Raw genomic sequence first — 20,326 nt, forward strand, 5'->3', positions numbered from 1 at the left:
TTTGCTTTTTGAAATTCGATCTTATCTTTTTGAATTCCAACTTTTTGTTTGTGAATTTGGACTTTTGACTTTTGAATTCGTAATTTAGGTTTGTGAATTTGGAATTCAGCTTGGTGAATTTGGAATTCAGCTTTGTGAATTTGGACTTCATCTTTGTGAATTCGGACGAAAAAAGGTGTATATTAAGAGGCACTGCATTGCAATGCTTTGCAACGTCTCATTGGCGAGGCCGTTGGTGCTGCTGGCAGGCCTGAGGTGCCCCTGTTAGGCCTCTGGTGCTCCTGACACTGTCAGGGGCACCATAGGCCTGACAGGCCTGTGGTGTCCCTGGAAGGACTGTGTTGCCCCTGGGCCCTGACAAGCCTGAGGTGCCCCTGACAGGCTTGTGGAGCCCCTGTCAGGCCTGCGGTGCCATTGCTAGGCCTGTGGTGCCCCTGGCAGGCTATGGTGCCCCTGGCGGGCCTGTGGTGCCCCTGCTAGGCCGCTGGTGCCCCTGGGTCCTGGCAGGACTGTGGTGCCCCTGACAAGCCTGAAGTGCTCCCGACAGGCCCGTGTAGCCCTTTACAGGCCCAAGGTGCCCGTGTGAGGCTGGTGATGCCCCTGTGAGGTCGATGGTGCCCCTGGCAGGCCTCCTGGCAGGTCTGTGGCGCCTCCTGGCAGACCTGTGGTGCTCTTGCTACGCTGATGGTGCTCCTGCAGGTCTGTGATGCCCCTATCAAGCCTGTGGTACCCCTGACAGGCCCGTGGTGCCCCACAGCCGTCCGAGTCGCCGGCCCGACCCGCGTTACGGCCCCGTACGACTGGTCCGCACATGCTATCCCAGCATCGCAACACTAGGCCTGTGGTGCCCCTGATAGGTCGGTGGTGCCTCCGCGCCCCAAGGGAGGTCATGAGTGACCCATATGACCCCCTCCTTTGGATCCGCCACTGTGATCTGATCACAACCCAAAGAAATAAATAATCGTATAATCATCAGCTGCTTCCCTTGTATTCAACATACGAGAAAATTGACAACACTATTGCCGGCTGGGTCATTTATGACCCAAGGATATTTATCGAGGAAAAAATGCTATCCGATGGCGACAAGAAGGGCAAAAATATATATATCAGCCTTTTTCAGACAAATTTAAATGTCAGGTGGACGATCATTCAACAGATAGTAAAGTGCAAACATGATATAATATTACTTTTTGGGGCGGCGCGCCATCGCCAGTGACCGGCGGCTGTGCAGTCCCGTCGTCTTTGGCTCCAGAAACTTCAGTGGACAAGCTCACACAAGTTTTATGCGGCTCCGACGCTCGTCACTGAACCCACAAATCCAACAAAACACACGCACAAGTTCCTCAAAGTGCTACTTGCCTCCATTGAGAAAAAAAACATTAAGATTTTGCTTTTGGGTCATAAATGACCCAAGCGGCATTAATGGGTTTCTGACGTTTCGCACGTGTCGTCAACAATTCTCGTCCCCTAGAGATACTTGCACGAACATTAAGGTAACCGGCCTGTTAGCTTGAAACGCCGCCAAAAACATACTGCTCCATGGTATAATCTCTTTCATGCGTGTGACCGGTCTGGAGCCTTTTCGCATTAGATCGATGCGTGTTTTTATCGATATACATCGATATATGAATGAATATATCGATATATGAATGTTACTTTTGAACATTTAGTTAGGAGCTCTTAATTTATCACTTCCGCGTGAATTTTGTATGCGTATTGTTGCAAATTGATTAGGGTTTTGTTCCAAAAAATAAAAAAAAATTCACAACGCCAATTTTCTTTCACGCAAAAGCAGAGTATGTAGACACCACCAAAACGCATTACGGATTACGGTCGACGGACAAGTCTTCATCCATTGGCTCTCCCCTGGGTTAACACTGAACGGGGTGGCTTACCTCAGGCTGCTCAAGGAATGCTTCTGCCTCAGGTCAGGGACAAGGTTCAAAGAGACGGCCTGTGGTTCCAGCAGGATGGTGCCACAGTGCACACCACGGCAGCTGTTGCGCCAGTGGCTGATCGAAAATTTCGAAGAGCGCGTTATCAGCCGCCTCACCGAGCGACCATGGCCACCACAGAGTCCTGACCTCTCCCCGCTGGACTACTGGTTTTGGGGAGTCGCATTGGCTGATCTGAGACAAAACCCTCCTGCAGCCATCCACTGCGAACCACAGTGGAAGTGTATTTAGGGCCTTGAGTGGAAGGGTTTGCTGGAAGCCTGGACCCAGACGTTGTGAGGCGCGGGGTGCGACACCTTCATCAGAGGGCCGATTAATTAAGGGCGATCAGTGGAAAATTCCTGAGGAGCATTAAAATGAAAGTTGTGTGTGCAAAAACGCTAATGTGTTTCTGTTTCATGTGATGGTACATATTACATGAGGAACATATATGTCCTGAGAAATAGCTCTTTTAAAAGTAACATTCATTATGAAAGACCCTGTAGGATCTCCATCGATCTTAGAATTTGCGATCTGAATGATGGGGTGGAGCAAGATTAGAATGGGTCTGAGCCAGGACAGTAGAATCGGAGTTGAACCCAGAGTCACCAAAATCTTACTAACTCCGACTCCGGAGTAGAATCGACATCGCTAACTGAATGGCTCAAAGTTATACCCGAAGCGGAAGCTTGTCTGCCGAAAAATAGCCGTTTTCACGACGGGCTTTCTGGCGAGTGGACTTATATGGCAGTGTTCGCCATGGGCCGGGCCAGCCAATCGGTCATGGGCTGGGCTGGGTCACGGGCTGGGCTGGGCCCTCAAAATAAATAATCGATGGGCTGTGGTGAGTGTGGATGGGCTGGGACAAGGACTATAAAGTGGACTCAGAGGTTCGCGACTGAGCTAAAAACAAAAACTAGCTTATTACTGTGCAAGACTAAAAAAAACGAATGAAAGCATATATGTGCAATGTGCATTGTGCGTGCATGCTGCTCCCAAAAGATTGTTTCTTTGCGCCAATGGGTGACATATGTAATGCCTGTTTGGTGTCCATGATCCATTCATTTTTGACGGGCTGGTCCGGGCTGGACGGGCTAGACCGGACTGGGCTTCAACAATTTTACTATGCATGGGTTCGCGCTGGGCCGGGCTGTCAACCCATGGGCCTGGGTCGGGCTGGACTGGGATTTTGCGGCCCGTGGCAAACACTGTTATATGAATTAAATCTACAAAAATATCTTTAACAGCAAATATGTTCATATCATGACTTTATTTTAGTGTTTTAACCCTCGCATTGTAGGGGTAGTTGGATGGACCCGCGTCCCGCCCCCTCGGTTTTTCGCGAATAATCTCGCTCAAAAAGCGGATGATCGCGACGAAACTTTCAGTACCCCAGAGTTGATCAATTTTACACATGCTCTTTTTCTTTCATGAACTTGACCCAAATGACCTTTGACCCCTGGCCTTTTTCTCGAGACCATGTTTGACCGAAATCGCGATTCAGCGTATGTCAGATCACATTATCCGCGCGTTTCCAGTCTTTTTTTTGTGTTGTAAACGTCCAAACATGTCAAATGATGTTCGTCCCATGCGGCATGCATTACGGTGGGTGCCAAGGTCACGTAAAGGTCAGGTCAGGGTCATTGATCTTTGAGGACCTTGATTCACTTTTTCGAGTTTTACATGTTCCTGGCATCCGTTTGAACATTTACTTAGTAGTTACGAGTGAGCGAGCGCAGCGAGCGAAGCGAGTCTTTTCAATATAACGGAAAAAATCTCGGTATGAGCGGCCCGGCCCGGCCCGGCCCGGCCTGTAACGCTTTTGAGAGGCTTATATCTCAGCAACCGCTAGACCGATTGGCCTGCGGTCTTTTTTGCTGGGTAGCCCATCCCTTCTACCCCGTAATTGACTACTTTTGATACATCTCAGTGACCGTCGTGGCACGTGCCACGTGAAAAGTCAAGGGTGTTCAAGCTGTTTTGCAAAAGTAGTGATTTTGAGAGGCTCGTATCTCAGCAGCCGCTTGAGCGATTGTCTTGCGGTAATTTTTGTAGGGTAGCTGCATCCCTTCTACCAAAGGTCGGATACCCTTGATCTATGTGAGTGATCCCCACTGCACGTGCAAAATACAAAAAGAAGAGGTGCCAAATTTGTTCCCATTTCAATAACTCGGTAATTACTAAGGCGATTTCGCTGAAACTTGGCATACAGGTAGGCAGCCACCAGGCTATGCATTCCCATGTGTTGCGGTTAAGGTGCTACTGCACGACGTGCAGTGCACATGCGCACGTGCAGGGGGCGCTTCCAGATCTCGAGAACGGCTGGGCCGATTATTTCAAAAAAATTTCTTCAAAAAGCGGCGCACAACTCGGGAACCAATAGAGCTGCTACCCGACTCAAGAACCAATAGACGCAGCAAAACGGACGAGAAGGCAAACGAAAGAACGCGACGAGACACTTACGATGAGCACCTGAAAGTTGAATTTCAAGGTCACAGGTCGGGTCAAGGTCAGATCAAACACACGAAATTGGGCTTTCAGTAGCATGGGCCCAAAACACCTCTGGTGACCTGACCTTTGACCTGACCGAAAAAGTGACCTAAGTATAAATTTCGCCATTATTCCTTACGCTTTTTCGAACGTCGCTTTCCCCGTATCGCTACATGGCCCAGGAGCCGAGCTAAAAGGGGGGTGTTCAAACACCCCCGCCCACCAGCAGGGCGTGTAATTCCAGGACCCCCAGCGGAGTGCGGGTTATGAAATGCATTCATCATGGTCGTGAAGTAGTCTACAAGAAATTGCCAAGATTCCATTCAAGATTTTGGAAACCGTAGAACGATAGGTAATCAAAAATCGAAGATGGCAATTTGATTGTTCATGGTAGGCTGGCAGTCCAATGACGTTTACGGCATGTCTGTATGTCTATTCTGTGACTTTATACCCATGATTTTTTTAAACATGTGTCGTTTTTGTCGAAAACTCAAATCATGACGTCACTAAAACCTCGATATCTTAAAAAACTTGGACCGATTTTTTTGGAAACTATCACAATAAATTTCTATAAATTCCTTACATGTACCTACCTACACAAAATTTGGCACAAAAAAATATCGTCCCTAAGCTTAAATTCTGCACCAGCAACATTCCAAGTGTTCGTGCTTACAAACGAGCCAATTGTCTATATGGAGTCATTGACTCTCAGCTGCTCCCGGGTCATGCGCATCGCCTCGCCGACTGAGCGTATGCCAGGCTGAGGCGACAAGCCAGCCCGTCACCGCAAGAACGGCGCTGCCTTCCTCCCCCCTCCTCCCGACCCCGTCCCACGATCGGCGCGGCATTCCTCAGGCCACAATAGTGACTCCCCTCCCTCAGCTGACCCGTCCTCAGGTGCGGTGTACACTGGACAAATACCTCTGCCGGGGCTGACGGGGTCCATGTTTGAACAAGGGATAAAGGGAAGCCTTCAAACATCTCAGACGGAGTTTTCGCCGAAACTACCAGCTAGCGCCATCCATCGGTAAACGGCGGTACTAAACTTCATTCGCTAGTTCCCGAAACGACACACCATGGACTATTGTGAAACTTGGTAGGTAACCGCAGGTTGTTTGAAAAGACAAACACTATTCGTTAGAATTGTGTTTTTCTATTGAAAAACAACCGGAGCGGTCCTTCTCCGGGCTATGTTTTGCAAGTCTGGCAGCGAATCGAGACATCTTGATTGGGGCCTAGACGAAATGTACAATCTTCGTAAAAAGTTCAGTGTATGGGCTCCCGGAGGCGATCTACCTTATGGCACCGGTCGCTACTCGCTTAAAACCTCGTGGCACGTGGCACGTGCGATTCCATTTTCCCCATGTTAAGTCAACGGGGTTTTGGACACTTTTTGCGCGATCGCCAATGGCGGAAAAACGAGCCAAGAAGGAGGTGGTTTTCTTCCCAGCATTTTATGGCAAACACGTTTGGGTACACGCCAGTGTGCGCTGTATACCCCTCAGAATCTCGGAACGTGTCTTTGCACGAGATCAAAGTTGGAATTTTGCTGTGTCCCATGTTAAGTCAATGGACGGCGATGTCGAGACTTTGCAGAGACATTTTCATTCGATCTTTGTACAAAATTTTAGAGATAGATTTCGCCCAAACTCTGATATCTTGTAGAGGAAAGAGCGTAGTACATGCTGGTATGCTTCGTTAAGCTGGCAGAAATCGTTTTTTCTTATAAAGTTTATTTGAAATTTAAATTTTTTAACATGGAAAGTCAATGGGAGCGTCTTTGTTGCTTAATAACTTTTTACGTTGCAGATGTATCAAAGTGAAAAGTTAATAAAATATACAACTTTCGATGCTCTTTCCAACAATGTATAGAACGTCACTGCACGATGCGCCGTTTCTAAGAAAAGTTGTAAAAAAGCAGGGCTGAGTTTCTAAGCAGGGCACCGTTTCTAAGAAAAGTTGTAAAAAGCAGGGCTGAGTTGATTTTATCGTTAGTAATATATATAGGTGAAAAGTTGATATAATATACGACTTTCGATGCTCTTTCCAACGATGTATAGCACGTCACTGCACGATGTGCCGTTTTCAAGAAAAGTTGTAAAAAAGCAGGGCTCGACTGTGACTTGAACCCAACCACATTAGAGTATACGAACAGGTGAAGGGGACACCTCCCATGTGCGGAGGCGGCACTGATTATTGCTTATTATTGGCAGTCGGCCGTTGTGGGTGCGCCTTTGCTAAGCTTATATCTCCACAACTGCTTGACCGATTCACTCGCCGTCTTTTGTGTGGGATAGCCTTTTCCATTCTTACACGTAGTGTGCTATTCTCGCTGCGTATGGGTGACCCCTAATGCACGTGCCACGTGCAAAACGAAGAGGTCTCAGTTCGGTAACAAGTCTAATAACTCTGTAGTTACTTTGCCGATTGCACTGATACTTGGCATGGATGTAGGCGACCGCCGGGCAATACATTTCCGTGTGTCACGGTTGGGGTGCAGCTGCACGTGCGCACGGGCAGGGTGACGCTTCCAGATCTCGAGAACGGCTGGGCCGATTGTGATCAAAGTTGGCACACCGTTAGGGATCGGCGAGTAGGGTGCCGTGCACAACTCAGCTGGGACCCCTTTGGCACGTGCGCACGTGCAGGCTGACGCTTCCAGATCTCAAGAACGGCTGGGCCGACTGTGCTCAAATTTGGCATACCTCTAGAGACTAGTTAGTAGGGTGCCGTGCACAAGTCAGTAAGTATGGATTTTCATGTGCCGCGGTTGGGGTGCAGCTGCACGTGCGCACGTGTAGGGGTCGTTTCCCGATCTTGGAAACGGCTGGGCCGATTCATATTAAATTTGGTACATCGCTAGAAACCAGCGAATAGAGTGCCGTGCACAAGTCAATTGGGGCCCAGGCTGCACGTGCGCACGTGCAGGGTGTCGCTTCCAGATCTCGAAAATGGCCGGGTCGATTGCACTCAAATTTGGCACACCGCTATAGACCGGAGAATAGGGTGCCGTGCACGTCAGTCCGTAGCACACCGACTCCGGTCTGCACGTGCAAGGCTCATCCTCTCGTTTGGCGGCGGGCGTTTTTGCTGCGTAACCGCAGGTTGTTTGAAAAGACAAACACTACACTATTCGTTAGAATTGTGTTTTTCTGTTGAAAAACAACCGGAGCGGTCCTTCTCCGGGCTATGTTTTGCATGTCTGGCAGCGAATTGGGGCAACTTGACCGGGGCCTAAACGTGCATTGCGATTTCCGTAAAAAGTTCAGGGTATGGGCTCCCGCAGGCGATCTACCTGATGGCACCGGTCGCTACTCGCTTAAAACCTCGTGGCACGTGGCACGTGCGATTCCATTTTCCCCATGTTAAGTCAACGGGGTTTTGGACACTTTTTGCGCGATCGGGAATAGCGGAAAAAATCGCCGATCAAGGTATGGTTTGCTGCACACCATTTTATGACTGACACATTCAGGTACACGCCCATATGCGCCGTCTACTCGTAAGAAGTCGATATTTTTTGTAGTACGACTTTGAAGTTGAACTTTTTTCGCTCCCCATGTTAAGTCAATGGGCGTTTTTGCAGAGACATTTTCATTCGCACATTGCACAAAATTATATGATACGATTTTGTTTAAACTTTCAGGACCTGTTGAGAAACGACCATAGAACATGTTGTTATGCTTCGTTAAGCTGTCAGAATTCGTTTGTTCTTTTTAAGCTCGTTTAAAAGTGAAAATTTCTAACATTGAAAGTCAATGGGAGCGTCTTTGGTGCTTAATAACTTTGTACGTTGAAGATATATTTAAGTGAAAAGTTGATAGGATATACAACTTTTGATGCTCTTTCCAATGATATATAGAGCGTTATTGCACGTTGTGCCGTTTTTGAGAAATTTAGTAAAAAAAACACGACATAACCGAGATTTGAGCTCACAGCTATATATGGTCTTTGCTCAGACAGTATACGAACAGGTGACGGGGATACCTCCCATAGAAGGATGCGATTTAATGCTAAATATTAGCGGCCGGCCGCCGTGGGCACGTTTTTGTACGACTTATATCTCCGCAACCACTGGACCGATACACTTGCGGTTTTTTGTGTGGGGTAGCTTATACCCTTCTTACAAGTATTTTACTACGCACGATGCGTGCAGGTGACCCCTACTGCACGTGACACGTGTAAAACGGACAGGTGTCACTTTTGTTGTTATGACAATAACACGGTAAGTGCTGGGCTGATTGCGCTGAAACTTAACAAGGTTGTAGGCACACACCGAACCATGCGTTTCCATGTGCTACGGTTGGGGTGCAACTGCACGTGCGCACGTGCAGGGTGACACTTCCAGATCTCGAGAACGGCCGGGCCGATTGAGTTCAAATTTGGTACACCGCTAGAGACCGGTTAGTAGGGTGCCGTGCGCAAGTATGCACCACCGAAGCCTTGAATCAACGAGGCCGCAACGCTACGTGTTGCATCAAATCGTTAGTTCCGCAACTCATAGTATTTGCCTGCCCTTTACGATTCCGTAATAACCGCAGGTTGTTTGAAAAGACAAACACTATTCGTTAGAATTGTGTTTTTCTATTGAAAAACAACCGGAGCGGTCGTTCTCCGGGCTATGTTTTGCAAGTCTGGCAGCGAATCGAGACATCTTGATTGGGGCCTAGACGAAATGTACAATCTTCGTAAAAAGTTCAGTGTATAGGCTCCCGGAGGCGATCTATCTTATGGCATCGGTCGCTACTCGCTTAAAACCTCGTGGCACGTGGCACGTGCGATTCCATTTTCCCCGTGTTAAGTGAACGGGGTTTTGGACACTTTTTGCGCGATCGCCAATAGCGGGAAAACGAGCCAAGGAAGAGGTGGTTTTCTTCCCAGCATTTTATGGCAAACACGTTTGGGTACACGCTAGTGTGCGCTGTATACCCCTCAGAATCTCGGAACGTGTCTTTGCACGAGGTCAAAGTTGGAATTTTGCTGTGTCCCATGTTAAGTCAATGGACGGCGATGTCGAGACTTTGCAGAGACATTTTCATTCGATCTTTGTACAAAATTTTAGAGATAGATTTCGCCCAAACTCTTATATCTTGTAAAGGAAAGAGCATAGTACATGCCGTTATGCTTCGTTAAGCTGGCAGAAATCGTTTTTTCTAATAAAGTTCGTTTGAAAATGAAAATTTTTAACATGGAAAGTCAATGGGAGCGTCTTTGTTGCTTAATAACTTTTTACGTTACAGATATATCAAAGTGAAAAGTTAATAAAACATACAACTTTCGATGCTCTTTCCAATAATGTATAGAACGTCACTGCACGATGTGCCGTTTTTAAGAAAAGTTGTAAAAAAGCAGGGCTCGACTGTGACTTGAACCCAACCACATTAGAGTATACGAATAGGTGACGGCGATACCTCCCGTGTGCGGATGCGACACTGATTATTGCTAAATATTAGCAGTAGGCCGCCTGTGGGGTGCCTGTACAAACCTTATATCTCTGCAACCACTGGACCGATTCACTCGCGGTCTTTTGTGTGGGATAGCTCCTTCCTTTCTTACACGTAGTGTGCTACTCTCGATGCGTATGGGTGACCTAACCGCAGGTTGTTTGAGAAGACAAACACTATTCGTTAGAATTGTGTTTTTCTATTGAAAAACAACCGGAGCGGTCGTTCTCCGGGCTATGTTTTGCAAGTCTGGCAGCGAATTGGGGCAACTTGGTAGGGGCCTAGACGAAATGTACAATCTTGGTAAAAAGTTCAGTGTATGTGCTCCCGGAGGCGATCTACCTTATGGCACCGGTCGCTACTCGCTTAAAACCTCGTGGCACGTGGCACGTGCGATTCCATTTTCCCCATGTTAAGTCAACGGGGTTTTGGACACTTTTTGCGCCATCGGGAATGGCGGAAAAACGAGCCAAGAAAGGGGTGGTTTTCGTCCCAGCATTTTATGGCAAACACGTTTGGGTACACGCTAGTGTGCGCTGTATACCCCTCAGAATCTCGGAACGTGTCTTTGCACGAGGTCAAAGTTGGAATTTTGCTGTGTCCCATGTTAAGTCAATGGACGGCGATGTCGAGACTTTGCAGAGACATTTTCATTCGATCTTTGTACAAAATTTTAGAGATAGATTTCGCCCAAACTCTTATATCTTGTAGAGGAAAGAGCATAGTACTTGCTGGTATGCTTCGTTAAGGTGGCAAAACTCATTTTTTCTTTTAAAGTTAATTTGAAATTTAAAATTTTTAACATGGAAAGTCAATGGGAGCGTCTTTATTCCTCTATAACTTTTATCTTTAGTAAGATATATAGGTGAAAAGTTAATATAATATACAACTTTTGATGCTCTTTCCACTGATGCATAGGACGTCACTGCACGATGTGCCGTTTTTAAGAAAAGCTGTAAAAAATCAGGGCTCGACTGTGACTTGAACCCAACCACATTAGAGTATACGAACAGGTGACGGGGATACCTCCCGTGTGCGGATGCGACACTGATTATTGCTAAATATTAGCATTCGGCCGCCTTGGGGGCGCCTTGCAAAGCTTCTATCTCCACAACTACTTGACCAATTCACTCGCGGTCTTTTGTGTGGGATAGCTTCTTCCTTTCTTACACGTAGTGTGCTATTCTCGATGCGTATGGGTGACCCCTAATGCACGTGCCACGTGCAAAACGATGAGAAGTCAGTTCAGTAACAAGTCTAATAACTCTGTAGTTAGTTTGCCGATTGCGCTGGTACTTTGCATGGATGTTGGCACGCACCCGGCAATGCATTTCCATATGTCACGGTTGGGGTGCCGCTGCACGTGCGCACGGGCAGGGTGACGCTTCCAGATCTCGAGAACGGCTGGGCCGATTGTGATCAAACTTGGCACACCGCTAGAGGCTGGTTAGTAGGGTGCCGTGCACAAGTCAGATGGGACCCGTTATGCACCTGCGCACGTGCAGGCTGACGCTTCCAGATCTCAAGAACGGCTGGGCCGACTGTGCTCAAAATTGGCATACCGCTAGAGACTGGTTAGTAGTGTGCCGTGCACAAGTCAGTTAGTATGTATTTTCATGTGCCACGGTTGGGGTGCAGCTGCACGTGCGCACGGGTAGGGGTCGTTTCCCGATCTTGGAAACGGCTGGGCCGATTCAGATTAAATTCGGTACACCGCTAGAGACCGGCGAAAAGGGTGCCGTGCAAAAGTCAATTGGGACCCAGCTTGCACGTGCGCACGTGCAGGGTGCCGCTTCGAGATCTCGAAAACGGCCGGGCCGATTGCACTCAAATTTGGCAAACCGCTAGAGACCGGTTAGTAGAGTGCAGTGCACGTCAGTTCGTGACATACCCGCTCCGGGCTGCACGTGCAAGGCTCATCCTCTCGTTTGGCGGCGGGCGTTTTTGCGGCGTTACAGAGGTGCTTGCTCAAACAACCTGCGGTCCCGCGATGCGGAGCCCAGCATCGCAGATGCTGGTAACCGCAGGTTGTTTGAAAAGACAAACACTATTCGTTAGAATTGTGTTTTTCTATTGAAAAACAACCGGAGCGGTCGTTCTCCGGGCTATGTTTTGCAAGTCTGGCAGCGAATCGAGACATCTTGATTGGGGCCTAGACGAAATGTACAATCTTCGTAAAAAGTTCAGTGTATAGGCTCCCGGAGGCGATCTATCTTATGGCATCGGTCGCTACTCGCTTAAAACCTCGTGGCACGTGGCACGTGCGATTCCATTTTCCCCGTGTTAAGTGAACGGGGTTTTGGACACTTTTTGCGCGATCGCCAATAGCGGGAAAACGAGCCAAGGAAGAGGTGGTTTTCTTCCCAGCATTTTATGGCAAACACGTTTGGGTACACGCTAGTGTGCGCTGTATACCCCTCAGAATCTCGGAACGTGTCTTTGCACGAGGTCAAAGTTGGAATTTTGCTGTGTCCCATGTTAAGTCAATGGACGGCGATGTCGAGACTTTGCAGAGACATTTTCATTCGATCTTTGTACAAAATTTTAGAGATAGATTTCGCCCAAACTCTTATATCTTGTAAAGGAAAGAGCATAGTACATGCCGTTATGCTTCGTTAAGCTGGCAGAAATCGTTTTTTCTAATAAAGTTCGTTTGAAAATGAAAATTTTTAACATGGAAAGTCAATGGGAGCGTCTTTGTTGCTTAATAACTTTTTACGTTACAGATATATCAAAGTGAAAAGTTAATAAAACATACAACTTTCGATGCTCTTTCCAATAATGTATAGAACGTCACTGCACGATGTGCCGTTTTTAAGAAAAGTTGTAAAAAAGCAGGGCTCGACTGTGACTTGAACCCAACCACATTAGAGTATACGAATAGGTGACGGCGATACCTCCCGTGTGCGGATGCGACACTGATTATTGCTAAATATTAGCAGTAGGCCGCCTGTGGGGTGCCTGTACAAACCTTATATCTCTGCAACCACTGGACCGATTCACTCGCGGTCTTTTGTGTGGGATAGCTCCTTCCTTTCTTACACGTAGTGTGCTACTCTCGATGCGTATGGGTGACCTAACCGCAGGTTGTTTGAGAAGACAAACACTATTCGTTAGAATTGTGTTTTTCTATTGAAAAACAACCGGAGCGGTCGTTCTCCGGGCTATGTTTTGCAAGTCTGGCAGCGAATTGGGGCAACTTGGTAGGGGCCTAGACGAAATGTACAATCTTGGTAAAAAGTTCAGTGTATGTGCTCCCGGAGGCGATCTACCTTATGGCACCGGTCGCTACTCGCTTAAAACCTCGTGGCACGTGGCACGTGCGATTCCATTTTCCCCATGTTAAGTCAACGGGGTTTTGGACACTTTTTGCGCCATCGGGAATGGCGGAAAAACGAGCCAAGAAAGGGGTGGTTTTCGTCCCAGCATTTTATGGCAAACACGTTTGGGTACACGCTAGTGTGCGCTGTATACCCCTCAGAATCTCGGAACGTGTCTTTGCACGAGGTCAAAGTTGGAATTTTGCTGTGTCCCATGTTAAGTCAATGGACGGCGATGTCGAGACTTTGCAGAGACATTTTCATTCGATCTTTGTACAAAATTTTAGAGATAGATTTCGCCCAAACTCTTATATCTTGTAGAGGAAAGAGCATAGTACTTGCTGGTATGCTTCGTTAAGGTGGCAAAACTCATTTTTTCTTTTAAAGTTAATTTGAAATTTAAAATTTTTAACATGGAAAGTCAATGGGAGCGTCTTTATTCCTCTATAACTTTTATCTTTAGTAAGATATATAGGTGAAAAGTTAATATAATATACAACTTTTGATGCTCTTTCCACTGATGCATAGGACGTCACTGCACGATGTGCCGTTTTTAAGAAAAGCTGTAAAAAATCAGGGCTCGACTGTGACTTGAACCCAACCACATTAGAGTATACGAACAGGTGACGGGGATACCTCCCGTGTGCGGATGCGACACTGATTATTGCTAAATATTAGCATTCGGCCGCCTTGGGGGCGCCTTGCAAAGCTTCTATCTCCACAACTACTTGACCAATTCACTCGCGGTCTTTTGTGTGGGATAGCTTCTTCCTTTCTTACACGTAGTGTGCTATTCTCGATGCGTATGGGTGACCCCTAATGCACGTGCCACGTGCAAAACGATGAGAAGTCAGTTCAGTAACAAGTCTAATAACTCTGTAGTTAGTTTGCCGATTGCGCTGGTACTTTGCATGGATGTTGGCACGCACCCGGCAATGCATTTCCATATGTCACGGTTGGGGTGCCGCTGCACGTGCGCACGGGCAGGGTGACGCTTCCAGATCTCGAGAACGGCTGGGCCGATTGTGATCAAACTTGGCACACCGCTAGAGGCTGGTTAGTAGGGTGCCGTGCACAAGTCAGATGGGACCCGTTATGCACCTGCGCACGTGCAGGCTGACGCTTCCAGATCTCAAGAACGGCTGGGCCGACTGTGCTCAAAATTGGCATACCGCTAGAGACTGGTTAGTAGTGTGCCGTGCACAAGTCAGTTAGTATGTATTTTCATGTGCCACGGTTGGGGTGCAGCTGCACGTGCGCACGGGTAGGGGTCGTTTCCCGATCTTGGAAACGGCTGGGCCGATTCAGATTAAATTCGGTACACCGCTAGAGACCGGCGAAAAGGGTGCCGTGCAAAAGTCAATTGGGACCCAGCTTGCACGTGCGCACGTGCAGGGTGCCGCTTCGAGATCTCGAAAACGGCCGGGCCGATTGCACTCAAATTTGGCAAACCGCTAGAGACCGGTTAGTAGAGTGCAGTGCACGTCAGTTCGTGACATACCCGCTCCGGGCTGCACGTGCAAGGCTCATCCTCTCGTTTGGCGGCGGGCGTTTTTGCGGCGTTACAGAGGTGCTTGCTCAAACAACCTGCGGTCCCGCGATGCGGAGCCCAGCATCGCAGATGCTGGTAGGTAGGTAGGTAGGTAGGTCTAGGTACCACATAACTTGAAATTACTTGACGTAATGACATGATGTGGAAAGTGAAAATGATACCTAGGTATTGATGGAAATTTATGGACTTAGGTACGCTACAAGAAGATTGAATTGGTCAACCAATTCAAATTCAATCTACTTGTGGAGTAAGTCTATACAGATAAGTCTATGTAGATTTTCATCAATAGTTACCACTTACCATTGAAGTTACTTGATATCATGTTGATTTTATACATAAGAACCTCATTCATTTTATTTGTATGACATGTTTGAATGCAATTTTCTCAATAAGTGAAGAAAAATGTTGGTAGTGCTCAACAACACATTGGTAGTGCTCAGCTGAACATTGGTAGTGCTCGGGCACTCCCAGGCCTATACAAAACGACGCCCCTGCTTACCTACAACCTAACCTACAGCGCCTCTCTTCGTTCGTTCATGGTTGCAAAAAAAAAAAACAAGTGTGACGCCTGCTATACTACTACCCTTATATGGCCTTGGTTTGAGTGTGGTGACCGAGTAAGCTGGTGTGTATAGCCATGCAATACCTAAGTGTTTTGAAATATATTTTTGGGACAGTATTGAAATGGTGTGTTTTGGCCATCTGGCATGGATGATGGAAAGCCACGAACTCAACTTCAGGAACGCTTCTTCATTATGCTCATCTAAGGCACAATCATCTATTTTCTCTTCGCAAGGATTGATTACTAATTCACTGTCAATTATAACCTGGTCCAGAAGGTTTCGCTGGGCCACACGGTTCATACAGATTCATCCGCAGTGCTCAGCAGTGCATGTTTTCAGATTTCAACAGACTGTAATTGTTTCTGTATGTACATATGCATCATGCAAGGGTACAACAGATGCGGTATTTGGTAAGCAGTTGGCAGCAAGGTGGTGTTTGTACTTATTGGCAGAACCAGTTGAGCAGGACTAAAACTATCCTAGTTTCTCTCCAATTTACTCAGATCCGTCTCAACACATTGAACATATTGAAAGCGTCCATCCATGAAGATGTCTGCATGTATACTCATTTCCGAGAAGGCACGCTCGTCGCTCATCCATTGCCGAGCAGGCACGTGCGTGCCCATCGCCGGCGCGCATTAGCGCGCGTCCATGGCTGGGGCGCACGCGCGCGGCCATGGCCGGCATGCACGCGCGCGCGCCCATCGTCGGCACGCAAGCGCGCGCGCGTCCATAGCCGGCGCGCGCGCCGCGTCCTTACCCGGCGAGAACGCCGCGTCCGTACCCGGCGCGCACCCGCGCGCGTCCACAGCCGGCACTGACAGACCCTGACCGACGGGCGTGCTGCCGTCGGCGGTCCTGACAGATAGGCGGCGGGCCCGGCTCCCGCAGCTCCGGCAGCGGGCGGCAGCCATGGTCGGCATACACGCGCGCGCGCCCATCGTCGGTACGCAAGCGCGCGCGCGCCCATCGTCGGCACGCAAGCGCGCGCGCGTCCATAGCCGGCGCGCACCCGCGCGCGTCCATAGCCGGCGCGCACCCGTACCTGGCGCGCACCCGCGCGCGTCCGTACCCGGCCCGCACCCGCGCGCGTCCACTGCCGGCACTGACAGACCCTGACAGACGGGCGTGCTGCCGTCGGCGGTCCTGACAGATGGGCGGCGGGCCCGGCTCCCGCAGCTCCGGCAGCGGGCGGCAGCTCCGGTGACTGTTCCGGCAGCTCCGGCAGCGAGCGGCGTCTCCGGCAGCGCTCAGCAGCGGCGCCAAGCAGCAGCAGCGGCTGAGCCAACAGGCGGCCGCGGAGGCACGCCCCCCGCCCCCCCCCCCCCTTGCACATTGTTCGTCCATGGAGATGTCTGCAAGCACGACCATTGTTGAGAAGGCACGTGCATCCATGGCTGAGCACTGAGCAGGCACGTGCGACCCCTTTGCACATTGTTCATCCATACATATCAATATAATTTACCTTATTGATTAGTGTGAGTCTTGCAAAATCTTAAACTCAGAAATACTACACAAGGCAGGCTGCCTGGGTGAGTTGCTAATATGAACATAATGAACATTATACATTAGTGCAGTACCTATAAGTATCCATGCTGTGTGAAGGACTTGGCCCTCACGTTCATTCGTTTGGTGATTGCACATGGTGGCATGTGTACCAATTGTTCTCCCTAACCCTTCTTACAACTTTGACTAGCAAGTAGAAGCTGGCAAAATGCAAGGAGCTTACAAAGTATGCTTATATGTAGATAACTGAGGATGATTCTCTCAATTGAAGCATGATCCACACTCATCAGCTTCTTCTGTTCTGTTCCACAAACTAAAACTGAAATGACTCAATTTTCCTCAAAATATATTCATTTATCACTCATAAACAACAAAAATATAGATTAAGTAGGTACCAGGGCAATAAAAAACATAAAAGTTACATATTTTTTCATGTACAGTCCTTTCACAGCAACAATATGTAGAAACGCACCAAGACGTTCACGGAGAGCCCACCCATAACAAACTATAGTCAGCATATATAGCAGCAGGGGTGACGTACAGGGCACAGAGGTCATGTCACATCATGTTGTACAACCTGTTGTTCGAAAAAACAGATCAACATTGATTTTGAAAAACTGTAGCGCTTTCTTCAGACTTCAGTCACTTAGGTAAGCTTTCTCGCAAGACGTTACATTAGATTCACCACTCTTGACAAAATAATCAGATTGAAACTTAGCTCTTGTGCCTGATGCACTTACATTTCAATTTATTGAAATAAAACACTCAAATTTACCCTTGAAAATTGTTGACATTTAAATGATATTAACATCAAGATTTTGATGATCAGCAAACAAGCTATTCAAATCACACCCATATAATAACTTTGGCAATGTTGATAACTCTTGCTGTCTTATTGAAAAGCAAATCTTCAATTTGTTCATATCCAAATCCAATGCCAAGCACTGAAATCTTGTTGCAAGGCCCTAAAAACAACAGACAAAAACAAAACAGTATTGTGGAAAGCGCCAGTGCGGTGCGGCGGCCTTGGCGAAATTTCCCAAGGCTGCTCTTTGTTTACATTTTAGCGATGGGCCAACTTGGCCGCCCAAGTACTTGTTTTGCGTGAGTAAGTACAATTTTGTCAATTTTGAAACGGCTATATCTCGCAAATTTTGGTACCGATTTACATTTTATGCATATCTTTAGAATCGGCAGAGTCTGGGGAGTTCATTGATTGGAAATTTATGCCGATTCCTTTCAATTTTTAAACCCTGATAATCCCTTTAATGTTGAATGCAAGTAAATGTTCAGAACACCAACCACTCTTTGATTCATTATTTATTTCTCACTTTCACGCCCGGTTTATTCATACCCGAACAAACGCCCGTTACAAACCGGTGGGACGCCTGCTAGTTAGACTAGCCCGCAAGGCAGACGTGCCGTGCGGGCTAGTCTAACTGTCAGGTGTTTCGAGGCGTGCCGTGCGGGCTAGTCTAACTGTCAGGTATTTCGCCAGCCCGCGCTCGGTGACTGAGAAAGGGAAACTATTTTTGGCCGACGACAAAGGCAGAAACAATTAATTTTACGGTTAGAGCTTTGATCAATCATCCTCAGCAGAATTCACCATTCACCACGATAGATAAATTGCATTTAGGTAGGTACTGCGCTTGCCACTCAAACAAATCGTTCCAAGCCCCAGGGCATCCCAGGCCCGAATCGTAAAAGCTTCTTTGTCTTTGCTTTTTATAACATGAGTCTAAATAATTTGATCTGAGATAACTGCGTCTGCACCTTTTCCAGTGCACTACCTGGAGGTAGAGCTGCAGCTTTCTGAGGAACAGCAGGACGGCATGGGAAATCTGGTGTTTGTTATCGAGACAAACACCACAGCTTCAGAACGGCTGCTCGGATGGAGGTGAGGCATCTGTTCAAAGAAGCTTCTGACAAAGAGCGCGACTCAAAAATGTCCTGCACTAATGCATCGTTTCCATAAATCGGCCTTGTTCTAATCGCTTTTTCGTGGCGGCTGAAGTTGAGCCCTAATCATCTGTTGCAGTCATCACCGCACCGTTATATTTTTCAAGTTGAATTTGTTACGTGCTTCAATTGGCAAATGAATATATATTTGAAAAATACATTTATTTTTAACTGTTGATTTCTTTTCTTCCGCAGTTCTGGCACAAGTTGGTCGTCAGGAACCCAGCTTCGGACCACCGTGCACTCGCCCATTGACCCCGCCCAGATGACCTCGCTCAAGGTCACACTGCACGGCCAGGGGGCGGCCGTCAGCCCGCCCCTGCTGCCCCGGGCGGTCAAGGTCACCCGGTTCGACAGTCAGCTGACGCTGACGTCACAGGATCTGTGCACGGATACGGAGACGCTGCAGGATAAGGAAACCATGGTGTTCAGACCGTGCCAGGACTGATTTAACTAAAACTTGCCGCGCGGCGCGCCAGGACTTGCCGTTTGAGATGCGAGGCCTGTGAATAAAAAAGTTTTTTTTTGAAAATAGGTAGGTATGAATGAGAAAATGATTAACGCAATGGGTAGGCATGCCAAATAGCGCCGAGGGTCGAAACACGATCGTACCTCGCTTTCTCCCGAGGAAACGTAAGCTAGGGGAGAGTGGGGTAATTTGGCCGGTGGTGTAAATTGGCCGCCCCCACCTGTACGATGTCTAATAAAAGTGAGTGAAATAACTCTAGTCTCTATTCATTTGTCATGGGTAGAAATAACTGGAGGACAAATGTCAAAACTTTGCCCCTCGTAGTTTTATTTAAAATTAATAAAACGTTAATTTCATTAGAAAATGGTAACTTTTACTTCTGTTTACAAAGTTGTATAACATGTAGTATTTGGGCTAAAAACGAATTCAGACATTATAGCGCCATTCTTGGGGGTGTTCAGCGGTTCCAAGAGCAATTTCATCTAATTCCGTATAGCCGTGATGACTTTATACACAAGAAAATTCAGAATGGCAATATATGGGGTAATTTGGCCGGGACTAGCGGGGCAACTTGGCCGGTGCGCTCATGGTCACTATGCTGGGACGGCCGAGTTTTCATGGTCAATTGTACCATAAATGACATAATTCATGACCAACTTTGACTACTTTGATGCCTTACTTCCGATTGGTCAACTGTAAGAGCATGTGACGTCATCAAAGGTTACCAAACGTTTTTTGCTAATAAATCCTTACATAAAAATGGTACAGCCGCACAAATGGTCTCATTCTGTTCACCTCGCCAAGGCGCATCGAATGATATGCATGATGACCTTGAAATCACGTGACCTTGAGGTCAAGCGACCTGAGGTAACGTGACCTGAGGTCAACCTTTGACCTTGACTTCTCGAGGTCAACACATATATGTTTTGATGCGGAATGACGAGAGAATTACGATGGTACTCGAAGTTTTGGCCTAGCTTGATTACTTCAAAAGTTATTCGTAAAAAAACTGTCTTCGCATCTAGAGCCGCTAATTTGGCTATTTTGACCCCTGTGACCCCATGAGTCAACCTCCAAAATGCGGCAAATGCG

At 47.6% G+C, this 20,326-nt stretch overlaps 1 protein-coding gene across 1 annotated transcript in view; it reads left to right on the forward strand.

The window, feature by feature from the left end:
* LOC122364299 (inactive pancreatic lipase-related protein 1-like) overlaps positions 1–19,479 on the forward strand; it is a 39,925-nt gene extending 20,446 nt beyond the window's left edge. The window contains exons 8-9 of the mRNA XM_043334538.1: positions 18,589–18,703; positions 18,961–19,479. Of these exons, the coding sequence (XP_043190473.1) occupies positions 18,589–18,703; positions 18,961–19,213 (368 nt within the window). The 3' untranslated portion in view covers positions 19,214–19,479. The remainder of the gene's footprint in view (positions 1–18,588; positions 18,704–18,960) is intronic.
* Positions 19,480–20,326: the final 847 nt, after the last annotated feature.

Source organism: Amphibalanus amphitrite, unplaced genomic scaffold (assembly GCF_019059575.1).
Source record: "Amphibalanus amphitrite isolate SeventyFive unplaced genomic scaffold, NRLGWU_Aamphi_draft 000668F_arrow, whole genome shotgun sequence".
In the NCBI taxonomy this organism is placed as follows: Eukaryota; Metazoa; Arthropoda; class Thecostraca; order Balanomorpha; family Balanidae; genus Amphibalanus; species Amphibalanus amphitrite.